This window comes from Palaemon carinicauda, chromosome 15, assembly GCF_036898095.1.
Source record: "Palaemon carinicauda isolate YSFRI2023 chromosome 15, ASM3689809v2, whole genome shotgun sequence".
Classification (NCBI taxonomy): Eukaryota; Metazoa; Arthropoda; class Malacostraca; order Decapoda; family Palaemonidae; genus Palaemon; species Palaemon carinicauda.
In genome coordinates this window covers 100,125,343-100,138,554 of record NC_090739.1, presented here as the reverse complement: position 1 = coordinate 100,138,554, position 13,212 = coordinate 100,125,343, and the positions used below count along the sequence as shown (strand labels likewise).

The 13,212-nt window shown below is 41.6% G+C and overlaps 1 protein-coding gene across 1 annotated transcript in view; it reads left to right on the top strand.

Moving 5' to 3' along the window:
* LOC137654114 (uncharacterized) overlaps positions 1 to 13,212 on the top strand; it is a 37,358-nt gene that overhangs the window by 20,395 nt on the left and 3,751 nt on the right. Inside the window, exon 2 of the mRNA XM_068387752.1 lies at positions 6,782 to 6,899. Within this exon, the coding sequence (XP_068243853.1) occupies positions 6,782 to 6,899 (118 nt within the window). The remainder of the gene's footprint in view (positions 1 to 6,781; positions 6,900 to 13,212) is intronic.

Below are 13,212 nucleotides of genomic sequence, written 5' to 3'. Positions count from 1 at the left end.
ATATATAAAATATATCAGGGGCGTAGGAGCAGGGGGGGGCTGGGGGGGCTATAGCCCCCCCCCCACACTTTTTTTGCTGAAAATATGCTTTTAAACATACAGATTTACATTTTGTAAACTCATTTCATCTCTGGCAACAGCCCTTGTACAGTCTCACCTTCCCACCCCACCCCCGCCACGTAAGTATTCATGTTAGTACCCAGCATCATAGTTTCACAGTCCCGTCACTCGTCACTCGCTTAGTTTTAGAGAGCAGCCCGCATATTGGGAATCAAGCCACTTATAATGTTTGACCCCCAGTGCATACCGTGTAAACATATGTTAATCTATCCATCATTACCAAACACTATTATAGTAACAAACTACATCATTGATACGCACTAATAAAATTGAAAACATGACACACCTGAACACATGTAGTTGACGAATATCGCACATATAAACATATGCATGAATGTATATATATATATAGTATATATATTATATATATATATATATATATATATAGATATATATATATAGTATATATATATATATATATGTTTATGTATATTAATTTCTTCATAATCCTTTTTAAATATGTATACTTTTATATAATTTCAGAGCTTATGAAGTATTAATTATATATATATATATATTATATATAATATATAAATATACTATATATATATATATACTATATATATATAATATATATATACTATATATATATATATATATATATAATATATATATATATATCAATATATATATATAAATATATATATATATATATAATATTATATATACTATATATATGTATATGTATATGTACATAATTTCTTCATAATCCTTTTTAAATATGTATACTTTTATATAATTTCAGAGCTTATGAAGTTATTAATTATAACATTATTCATACACTTTTTCATATGTATATTTTTCTGGTCTCAGGCATGACTTTGTGACGGCGCCAAGTAAGGGTGTGAACTCAAAGGCAGATTGGAAACGACTGAGTTATATTATTGTGGAACACTCTCCTTATATACAAAACCTCAAGGCAACAGGACATAACAAGTTCACAAGACAGACAATTTCACAGAGGAAAAACCAGACATGAAATTTCAAGTACGTTTTAGTGCAAGGGAAGAGCGAAGATACAAGCATAATATATACAAAAGGGAATTATGTACAATTGTGTGAAACACGGTTGGTACATGGCTCCCCCCCCCTAAAAATGACATACTGTACATGTTAAATAGGGCGCCCTGATATAGAGAGGCGAACTGTAGGCGAGTCATCTAGCAGAAGATAAGCAGGTTTTAGACGATCAATGGAGACCCAGTCTTCTTTGCCCCCGAATGCTTAGGAGGAATGCTTTCGGACTGCGTCGGATCACAAGGAAAAGGGCCCGTGTAAGGGGGGCGTTAGTGGTGGCTTGCTGGTGTCGTTGCGCAGGAAGACGTGCATTGCAGAGTGCAAGTCCGTTGGTATGTGATGCTTCGCTGGGGGCTTGTAAGTCTGGCGGCACGGAGTAAATTTTCCCACGACGTGACGTATGCGCTGGAGATCGTCGGAGGAGGTTGTAGAAGGAAAAAATTCGGCAGGGACGACCAACGGGTCGCCATACACCATTTTGGCTGCCGAGACGTCGAGGGCGTCTTTAGGAGTGGTCCTTAGTCCAAGGAGGACCCAGGGAAGCTGAGTAAACCAGTTGCAATCCTTGCAGCGGGACATCAAAGCTGCATTGAGGGTGCGATGAAAACGTTCAACCATTCCATTGGCAGCGGGGTTGTAGGCCGTTGTCTGATGTAGGGTGATTCCCAGGAGATTCGCTAATGACGTCCATAATTGAGAGGTGAAAGTGGTTCCCCTGTCAGAAGAAATATGCTCAGGGATACCGAATCTTGAAATCCATCCAGAGAGTAAGGCAGATGTACATGAGGCGGACGTTGCAGTTTCCATGGGAATGGCTTCAGGCCAACGAGTGGAGCGGTCGATGACGGTAAACAGGTAACGATGTCCTTGTGATGTGGGTAGGGGGCCTACAACATCGACGTGAATGTGTGCGAAACGACGCTGAGGTTGAGGAAAGGAGCCCACTCCTGAATCCGTGGTGTCGATGTACTTTGGAAGTTTGGCAAGAAGTACAGGCACGGACCCAATCCTTAGCATCCCTTAGAAATGCCGTGCCAAATGAACTTTGCCTTCAGCAGCTGTGCAGTAAGAACGGCACGAGGGATATGAAAGGCCTGTGGATGAGATCAAACACCTGTCAGCGCATGGGAGCAGGAATCCAAGGTCGCGGTCTACCAGTACTGACGTCACAGAGGAGGGTGGTGTTGGAGTCTTCGAGGGGAAAATCCTCCCAACGGAGGGACGTGCAGGATGTCCTACAAGCTTGATACTCTGGATCCTGTCGTTGGGCTTCAGCCAGGGCGTTGTAATCCAATCCCAGTTGAACGGCAGCCAACGTGTTTCTTGACAGGGCATCGGCAACGGGATTCATTTTCCCAGGGACGGTATAGGAGGGTGGCAATTGTATTCAGCCACGGCGGAGAGATGTCGGCGTTGACGGGCGGACCAGGCGTCAGACTGTCGAGTGAAGGTGTGCACCAGAGGCATGTGGTCTGTGCGAATTGACCAAGGGCGTACCTTCTAAGAAATGGCGAAAGTGACGGACAGCCAAGTGCACCGCCAGCAATTCTCGATCGAAGGTAGAATAACCCGATTCTGCCTTTGACAGTTTTCTGCTGAAGAAGGCCAATGGGCGGGGCGAGCCTTTGACCACCTGCTCGAGTACTGCACCAATAGCGACGTCGCTGGCATCGGTGGAGAGAAGGAGAGGGGCGTGTGGGATAGGAAAAGTGAGAGCCGCAGCAGTTGATAGGGGCCTTCTTTGCATTGCAGAGGGGCTGCTTCTTGAAGGGGGACCCCACTTCAGGTCCTTTGGCTTGCCCTTGAGGAGGCGTAGAGGGGAGCAAGAGTGGCGGCAATGGCTGGCAGAAAACGGTGATAATAGTTGATCATGCCCAAGAATTCCTGCAGAGCTTTGACGGTTGAGGCGCGCGGGGAAATTCTGAACGGCTGCTACCTTCTCAGGGAGGGGGTGGACTCCTTCAGGAGTGATACGGTGCCCTAAGAACGACACTTCGTTGGCGCCAAAGGTACACTTGTCGTACCGGACTACAAGGCCATTTTGTTGCAGGCGGTCGAGCACGATGCGTAGGTGATGGAGGTGTTCCTCTTTTGAGGAGGAGAACACAAGTATGTCGTCCACATAACATACACAGAAAGGGAGGTCCCCTAAGATGCCATCCATGAGACGTTGAAACGTTGCCCCAGCATTACGAAGGCCAAAACAGGAGTAATTGAAGGTGTATGTGCCAAACGGGAGTGGTGATGGCAGTCTTGGGGATGTCTTCTGGGTTCATAGGCACCTGATAATACCCCATCAGGAGGTCGAGCGTAGAGAAAAACCTTCGCTTTGTGCAGGTAGGAGGTTACATCGGCAATGTTTGGGAGGGGGTAGTGATCCGGTTCTGTTTGCATGTTCAGGCGCCTGTAATCCTCGCACGGACGGAGGGAGCCAGTCTTTCTTCAGAACGATGTGTAAGGGTGACGACCATGGGCTGGAGGCCTTTTGGCAAAGGCCCATTTTCTCCATTTCGGCGAACGTCTGTTTGGCGGCTGCCAATCGTTCCGGTGCCAGACGTCTGAATTTTGCGAAGACTGGGGGGTCCCGTCGTCTTGACATGGTGATAAATACCGTGCTTGGCAGGAACCGTGGGCGTTTGGCGAAGTTCTGGACGGAAAACTTCCGGGTACGACGTGAAGAGGTGGGCGTAGGCATCCGTGGGTGCGCTGATGTGGAGAGCGAGGTTAGAGGGGGCGGGTTGAAGAGGGTGTCGACAAGTACGAGTCTGCGAGTTGACCAATCGTCGGTGGGCGACATCGACCAGAAGGTGGAAATGAGAGAGGAAATCCGCACCGAAGATTGGCATTGTGACGTCAGCAACGAGAAACTTCCAATTGAATTTACCGTTTTCCGAACGATAATATGAGGTTCTCGTAACCGTAGGTGGGTATCGCAGATCCGTTGGCAGCTACCAAGCGGACGTCGGCAGATGTAGACAGACTACGTTGTGCCTTGGCAAAAGAGAACGACAAGCACCCGTGTCTACCAAAAATCGCACGCCCGTTCCTGCATCCTGTAAAAAGAAAAGATTAGAAACATGGGAGGCCACCGCCACAAGCGATGGCCTGCTTACACGTTTTTTTGGCCACTGACAATCTTTGGCACATTTCTTTGCGGTTGCCCCGAATCTGAAGTGGGTAGTAGCAAAAACTGCGGCGGATGGGAGGTAGTAAGTGGCTGTAGAAGTCGTTCGTTGGGGCTGGTGAGCGATTGGTGGGTGGTGGGCGGCTGTGTCGCCGCTTCAGCACGTCACGGGGTAGGCGTGTATGTCCCTATGGCATTCATGTCAGCTTCGGTTGACGTTGAATAGGCATCCTCGTCGTCAGGGGTGGAGGCCGTTGATGGAGGTCTTGAAGTGGCTGTCCATAAGGGCGTTGGCTTTGGTCATCAAGTCCTTTATGGGTAAACTATCGACATCGGGTATGGCAGCGCGTACAGGTTCAGGTAAACGGCGTGTCCAAAGGGCACAGAGTAGGTTCACCTCACGAGGAGAGCCGTCTTGCGGCAGGTTGAAGGCGAGCGATACTGGTCATTTCCCTGAGTGCAAGCGAAGCCCTTTGGTCCCCCAACGGTTGTCAGCTAGCGAGAGCTGAAAAAAGCTTTGCTATACGGGCGGCTGGCGACGGCGAGTACTGCTGCAGAAGGTATGATTTGAGGGCGTCATACGCTATTGGGGTGTCTCCTTGTTCACAAAGCCAGTCGGATATTTCTGGGAAGGTGTCCTCGGGTATCGCCGCGAGAACATAATCTGCTTTGGTGGGTTGAGCGAGTCACGCTCCTGATATGAAAGTGGACTTCAGTGCGTTGAAAACCAAGCAAACGCCTCTCCGGTGGCGAAACGGTGAAAGTTTCAATGGGGCGGGCCGCGGCGCCCACTGATGTAGTCTCCCTCATAGTACCAACGATGGAGGGGCGAGGGAGGTGGGGGTGGAAGGCAGTGGGAGCGAAGTCGACTTCCGGGGTCACCAATGTGACGGCGCCGAGTAAGGGTGTGAACTCAAAGGCCAGATTGGAAACGACTGAGTTATATTATTGTGGAACACTCTCCTTATATACAAAACCTCAAGGCAACAGGACATAACAAGTTTCACAAGACAGACAATTTCACAGAGGAAAAAACCAGACATGAAATTTCATGTACGTTTTAGTGCGAGGGAAAGACGCGAAGATACAAGGCATAATATATACAAAAGGAATTATGTACAATTGTGTGAAACACGGTTGGTACAACTTTCAAATATGTATGTTTATACAAGAAATATGCTTCTTCTTAATTTTGCTTACTTTACAATTATTCTATATATATATAATATATATATATATATATATATACTATATATATTATATATATATAATATATATATATATATATATATATATACCTAAATTCAGTTATTTTAATATATGTTGTAAAACACAACAGCCATATTGGAAACCAAGTTGAAACTTGTAGAATGATTTGATTTACCTAATGTTTTCATTTATCTAGATTCACGAAGTAAACAAATGAAAGAATCAAATTTACTCTATTCTCTTCTCACAAGGTCTGATGCTTCATGTTTTTATTCATTGAGTAATATTGAATCACTGCATGATACTTCATTGTCATTGGGAGAAAAACCGATAGCCTTGACTTGAATCGATATTGGGAATGAGCTTTGTAGCAAAGAATCAACATCGTCAGTATATTTTTGGTAAATTCACCAAGTAGGCCTATCGGTATATAATATATAGTATATATATATATACTATATTATATAATATATATAATTATATATATATATATATAATATATATATATATATAATATATATATATATAGGCCTATTAGGTATTTTATGATTGTTATTGTGTAAAAATTGGAATTTTGTCACATAAAAAGTCTTCCAAAAATATGATTTTGTTTTTTTATACAATATGCTGTCAGATGCCAGGAAATCGCATCTGAGGGTGTTTTCCTCATAAAATTTTTTCTGGGGAGACTCCCAGTCCCACCCCCCCCCCCCCCCCCCCTCCCTCCTATGCCTTCGCGCCTACGGCTCCGCCTTCAGCTCCGCCTTCAGCGTCATTTCGAACTTTAGCCCCCCTAAAACAGGAAAACGCTCCTACGCCCCTGTGTATATATAAATATATATATATAGTATATTATACATATATATATATATATATACTTATATATAGTATATATATTATATATATATTATATATATATATAGTAATAATTATATATATATATATATATAAGTATATATAGTATATATGATATATATATATATATATATTATATATATATTATATATATATATGTATTATTTGTAAGTAAGCCTTAGGTTTTTTTATAATGTATTAGCTTACTTAGGTTAGTTTTTTAAGTTCCTCTTTTATTTCTTGAAGGCTGTAAAGTTCATGGTTAGTTCGCCTTCTTGTTAGTAGGGGTCTCCTCACTCCAGTGGTATTTTTGTATAGTCTTGTTGACTAATCCTCCCTGTTTCTCCCCTCCATATTTTTGGCTCTGCTGAGTTGACTTGAGACCGGGTTTCCAAGCTGCAGGCAGTTGGTATCTGCACCCTGAATTGTGAGCCTGTTACCTCTTGGATTTTACAGCCAAGTCTCTGAACAAATTATATATCTCTCAGATCAACTGGCCGTACCTTCACATCTTCGCCATTTTATTATTGCCTCTGGTGCAAGTACTTGCCAGAGGGGCCCTCGCTTGGCGACGGTAAGGCGCGTGTCATTCATTTTTTATAAATTACTGGGATCCGGCGTCCATGATTATGAATGACTAGGATTACGGCTGTGCTGCAGTGTCAGATTAATTTTCTTTTGGAGCTCGATAGTGGTATTGAGAGTTGCTGTCCTCTGCCCTTATTGAAGTACTTATGGGAGGAGACCTTCATCATCTCATCATCATCCTTTAGCATGTAAAATTTAGGTGTAATTCCTTTCTTTTTCGTTATTTTCTATACCTCTCTGGGCTCCCCCTTTCCTCCTTCAGAGGTTGAATGTGTTGACTAATAATTTGGGTATATGTTTTGTAAGTGGTATTTTTGATTTAATGTTAATGATGAGGCCTAGTTATTTACTTTCTGTATTTTATTGAATTGTAATATATATTGGTTTTTATTTCATTGTTTTTGTTATCCCCCTTGAGTTATTCTTGTGCTGCATTTACCTGGGCTTGCTTCCACCTTTGTGGATTGCTGCCTTTTGAACACGTAAGTTTTTATGGTATTGATCATTCATGGCCCTGTAGACCTAGTGTGTGTTGTGGTCCAACGACCCATTACAATTGGCGACCTTGCCAGGATTGATCGTATCCTGTGGTGTTCTTGTTGCAGTGCAAGCGTAATTCTTGGGGTGTTGTTATTGTTAGGTGGCATGGTTACACCTCTTCAGTGTTTGGTTGGTTGGCGCTATCGCAAATGAAATAATTTTGTTATATGTAAAGTGTTGTAATTACTTGCAATCAAAATGGATGACATGAATATCGTAGAGTTGCTTGAAGGAGAGGGATGGCAGGATAGGTTGGCCGAATTAAACAAAGAGGAGTTAGAAAGTGTTGCAGATTTTTTTGAAGTGGAAAGAACGGTAACAATGAAGAAGGGTATACTATTGCTAAAGGTTTATGAGTGCATTAAGGAGACTAAGACAGGAGCCAAACCCAAGGTTAGGAAAGAAGAGGGATTGTCAGTAGAAATTTGGGATAGACAGATTAGTCTAAAACAAATGGAAATACACCAGCAAAAAATGGTGTTTGAAGAGAGAGAGAGGGAAATGAAGCATGAGTTAGCTAAGTTGGCTTTGCAAACGCCAGGGTCACCAGGGTCTCCTTCTCGTGTTGAGGCTTCCTCCTCCTTCTCAAATTTAGCTCAGGCTTTGAAGTTTGTCCCGAACTTCCAGGAAGATAATGTTGCAGAGTTCTATATGTCATTCGAAAGAATTGCTACCAGGTTAGAATGGCCTATTGGATTATGGACTACCCTTATCCAGAGTAAATTGATTGGGAAAGCCCAAAAGGTATATGTAGCTTTGGAAGAAGATCTCTCCTCGGATTATGAGAGTGTAAAGGCAATAGTGTTGAAGGCATATGAGCTCGTGCCGGAGGCCTATCGGCAAAGGTTCCGTAATTTGAGTAAAAATGAAAATCAGACTTTCGTAGAATTTGCAAGGAGTAAAGAGCAATATGCTACTGATTGATTGAAATCTAAAGAGGTGGACAATTTTGATAAGCTAAAGCAGTTGCTGTTGGTTGAAGAGTTTAAAAGGTGTACTCCTGACCGTTTGAAGGTTCATTTGGAGGAGTTGAAATTAGATTCCCTTCAGGAGGTTGCTTGTGGCATCAGATGAGTATTTTTTATCTCATAAAGATACTATGAAAGAGACTGTATTTAAGGAAAAACCACGTTAGGGTTGTTCTGGGAGATCTGGTAATTTTAACAACCAAAAGAATGTTTCTCAGAATGTTCAGTTAAATAAGGGTTCTCAGAATGTTCAATCAAATAAGGTTTCTCCGAATGGCCTATCAAAGGTGTGTTACTCGCAAAATAACAGACTTAGTGAGTCGCGTGTTTATGATCAACAAAAGCTGAGGCATTTGACGTGTTTTTTCTGTAACAAGAGGGGTCATACCAAAAGAATGTGTTATGCTTGGAAAAAGGTATGTAACAGTAAAGGTAATCCGGTGATGGCGGTTGAGAAAAGTGCTAGTCAGGGTGGAGCTCTGCCCTCTCCGACTCAATGACTAAGAAAGTCAGAGACTGTTAGTTCCTTCGGTGATTTTCTGGCCGTGGGTGAAGTCTCGCTGGATGGTGAAGGCCAAGGGAGAAAAGTGAATATTTTACGTGATACCGGAGCCGTGCAATCATTAATTCTTAGAGATTCGGTCCCGAATGATTTTGTGTATGAGAATCGGGAGTTTGTTATTTTGAGTGGTTTTCCGGACATGGTAAAATCTTATCCAATTGGTCTATTTCATCTTAGTTGTCCTTATTTTTCGGGGAATATCCGTTTGGCTATTGTTGATAAATTTCCGATTAAAAAGGTGGATGTGGTTCTCGGAAATGTGACTGTGTATGAAAATGAATATGTGCCAATTGTGATTAATCCGGATGTGGAAGTAGGGGTAGTCACTCGTGCTAAGGCAAAGGCTGTTGACGCTGCAGAGTCAACAGTCGACGTTGATTTGAGTAGTTTAGGACGTAGTGATGTATCTGTAGACAGTAGTAGTAGTGTTAGATTAAAACCCAATTGGACTGTTAAAGAACTTGTTTCGGCTCAGAAAAAGGAGTTTGGTATTCTCCTTATTGAGTCTGGTGAGATAACGAACGTGACAGTTCCTATTTTTAAGGTAATCAATAGCATATTATATAGAATAAGTAGACCAATGCATGCCTCGGGGGAGGATTACGAAATTATACGACAGATTGTGGTTCCTGAATGTTTCCGTCATGAGTTGATGTCATTAGCTCACGAGAATGTGATGGCGGGACATTTTGGTATTCACAAAACAGTCAGTAGGTTATTAAATAGTTTCTTTTGGCCCAAGCTGAAAGGTGATGTTAAAAAAATTTTTAATAGTTGCGAGGTTTGTCAGAGAGTCGGCAAACCTAACCTACCTATTCCAAAGGCTCCATTAATACCTATCCCAGTTGTGTCTGAACCTTTTCGTGAAGTGTTAATTGATGTAGTTGGTCCTCTCCCAAAGTCAAAGAGTGGAAATGAGTATATTTTCACTATTATAGATCGTATGTCTCGGTACCCCGAGGCAATCCCCTTGCGGTCCATAAGGAGTGAAAAGATTGTAGAGGCATTAATAGGTTTCTTTTCAAAATTTGGTCTCCTGAAGGTAATTCAGTCCGACTGCGGTACTAACTTCACGAGTCGTTATTTTAAGCAGAAAATGACTGAATTGGGCATTAAACGTGTAACTTCCTCGCCTTATCATTCAGAGTCACAGGGTGCTTTGGAACGTTTTCACCAAACTATGAAAAGCATGTTAAAGAAATATTGTATTGGGAATGGGGCTGAATGGGATAAAAACCTTCCATTCCTCTTATTCGCTTTCCGCTCTATTCCTGGTCAATCTCTAGGTCTCTCTCCTTTTAATTTGATTTTTGGACATTCTGTAAGGGGTCCGCTGGATATGGTGAGAGAGGCTTGGGAGGGAGATGCCCCTGATTTGAATTTGATTGATTACCTTAATAATTTGAATGCTAAATTAACAAGGGCTTGGTCTTTTGCAGGTGAGAATTTGTTGAAAAGTCAGAAGAAAATGAAATTTTATTTTGACAGAAAGACTGTGACCCGGGACTTCGACATAGGACAGAAGGTACTGGTTCTGTTACCTATCCCAGGTAATTCTCTCAAAGCTACTTTCCATGGACCATGGAAGGTATTGAAGAAGGTAAATAACGTTAACTTCTTGGTGGAAACCCCCGATAGGAGAAAGCCTCATCAATTGGTACATATAAATATGATGAAAGCTTTCCATGAAAGAGAGAAGGTTAAGCCAATTGCTACTCTTTGTGACGGTAGAAATGACTTGGTCGGTTATAATACTTCTTTTTCAGATGAGCATAATAATGATTCCTTTTCAGAGGACAGGGACTTGAAAGATAGTGAATGGCTGGCAGGTAATGTCGAGGCTTTAGAAAATTTACCTCAGATGTTGGGTCACTTGGGTAAAGATGAGCAACAATCCTTGAGAAATTTGGTTTTGAAATATAAGGACTTGTTTTCTAATGTGCCCGGCAAGACCACGATCTTGCAGCATGACGTGGACGTAGGGGACGCCACGCCCGTGAAGCAGGCTCCTTATAGGTTGAACCCAAAAAAGAATGAAATTGTTGCTAGAGAGGTTGAGTATATGCTCAAGCATAATTTAATCGAGCCGAGTTGTAGTCCTTGGTCATCTCCGGTTGTGTTGGTGAAGAAATCGGACGGAAACTATCGTCTTTGTTTTGATTATAGGAAGTTTAATGAGGTGACCAAGGCTGATAGTTTTCCATTGCCTCGTGTGGAAGATTGCATTGATCGCATGGGTCGGGCTAAATATATTACCAAATTTGATTTATTAAAGAGATATTGGCAGGTGCCTTTGTCGGAAAGGGCCAGAAGTGTTTCGGCTTTTGTAACCCAACAGGGGTTATTTCAGTGTAAGGTAATGCCTTTTGGGATGAAAAATGCTGCTGCCACCTTTCAGAGACTTATGAATTCGTTGGTTAGTGGTCTAGAGGGGTGTGTGGTGTATATCGATGACTTGGTTATTTTTAGCGACGACTGGCAGTCGCACCTGAAGAGAATTGAGGCCTTATTCAAAGTTCTTAGGAAAGCAGGCCTGGTTATTAATTTAAGAAAGTCAGATTTTGCAAAAGCAACGGTGGTATATCTTGGACATGAGATAGGAGCAGGTATGGTGGCTCCCAAGGAGGCTAACATTGAGGCTATTCGTAAAGTAGAGGTTCCTAAATGTAGGAAAGATTTGCGAAGGGTATTAGGGATGGCAAGCTATTATCACAGATTCATTCGCAATTTTTCAGACATTGCGGAACCTCTTACTGCTTTGTTGAAGAAAAATGTTAAATTCGTGTGGAGTAAGGAGGCTCGGGAAGCATTAGAGAGGATAAAACTGGTCCTCATTAGTCGGCCTTTGTTAACAGCTCCCAATTTTGACGCTTCATTTCAGCTTACCACTGATGCGAGTGATATGGGGGTTGGTGCTGTATTGAGTCAAGCTGACGGAAATGGTATCGTCCACCCGGTGGCGTATTTTTCTAAAAAGCTCACTTTGCCTCAAAGAAAATATTCCACAATCGAGAAGGAGACGTTGGCCTTTATCTTAGCATTAACTCATTTTAATGTCTATCTGTCCTCCTCAGGTGGGCCCATTAAAGTTTGTACGGACCATAATCCATTAACGTTCTTGAATCGGTACAAGAATAAGAATCAGAGATTGATGCGCTGGAGTATTTTGGTCCAAGAATTCGATCTAGAGTTTAAGCATATCCCAGGTAAAGAGAATATGGTTGCCGATGTATTGTCCCGGCTGGCAGAGTAAGTGCGAACGAGATCATTATAATGGTTTTTCTTCACCTGTTGGTAAGTTCTGTCACTCGTGGTAACTGTTTGAGTATTAATAATTATTTATATATGGTTTCTTTTATTTGGTTGAACCGATTATGTAATCTAACACTCCAATGTTGGATGTAGTATTGACGGTTGATTATGATTTGATATGATAGATGGATGTTGACCAAATGTAAGATTATTATTGTTCGTTGATGCATGCAACTGTTATTCTATAGGTTAATTATATCTTTATGCCTTTAATTGCTTGTGGAGGTGGTGAAGTTTATAGTGAACTGGTGTTATTTTTTTTTTTTGGTTGAATTATGCTTAAAACTGAGGTTTTATCAAAATTATCTGGTTATGTGTGGTTTAGGTATTTATGAATGATTCTATATTGGACTCCTTATGTTTCAGGTGATGGTATTTATTACGTTAGTTGGGTATGTAAATTAGGTTAAGATTTTTGTGACAAACTTATTTGTTTATACACCCCTTTGTCAGGAGAGCGTGGACTCCAAAATATTGTTAATAGTGCGTAAAAGAAAAGTGGTGTGTTAGTGCTGTAACATTTTATGTGTTCAAGACACTTGGGTGAAAGGTTAATGTACGGGTGCTATGAGGGTTGTGCTGTGAAAAGTACAGCTAAAGTGTATGATATTTTCGGGACATTATATCATAATGGTGATAGTGATACTTTACATTTGTTAAAATTTTTAATCCATTTGTTTGTTGTTTATATTATATTTCAAGTGTGTATATTGTATACTTGATTCCCTTAACTTTTAACGTAAATTTTTGCATTTTTGTCTTGAATTTTGCACTTTTGTCTTGAAAAAAAAAAAAAAAAAAAAATTTTCTCTGGGTGAGGAGGTGTAAGTAAGCCTTAGGTTTTTTATAATGTATTAGCTTACTTAGGTTAGTTTTTAAGTTCCTCTTTCATTTTTTTCGAAGGCTGCAAAGTTCTT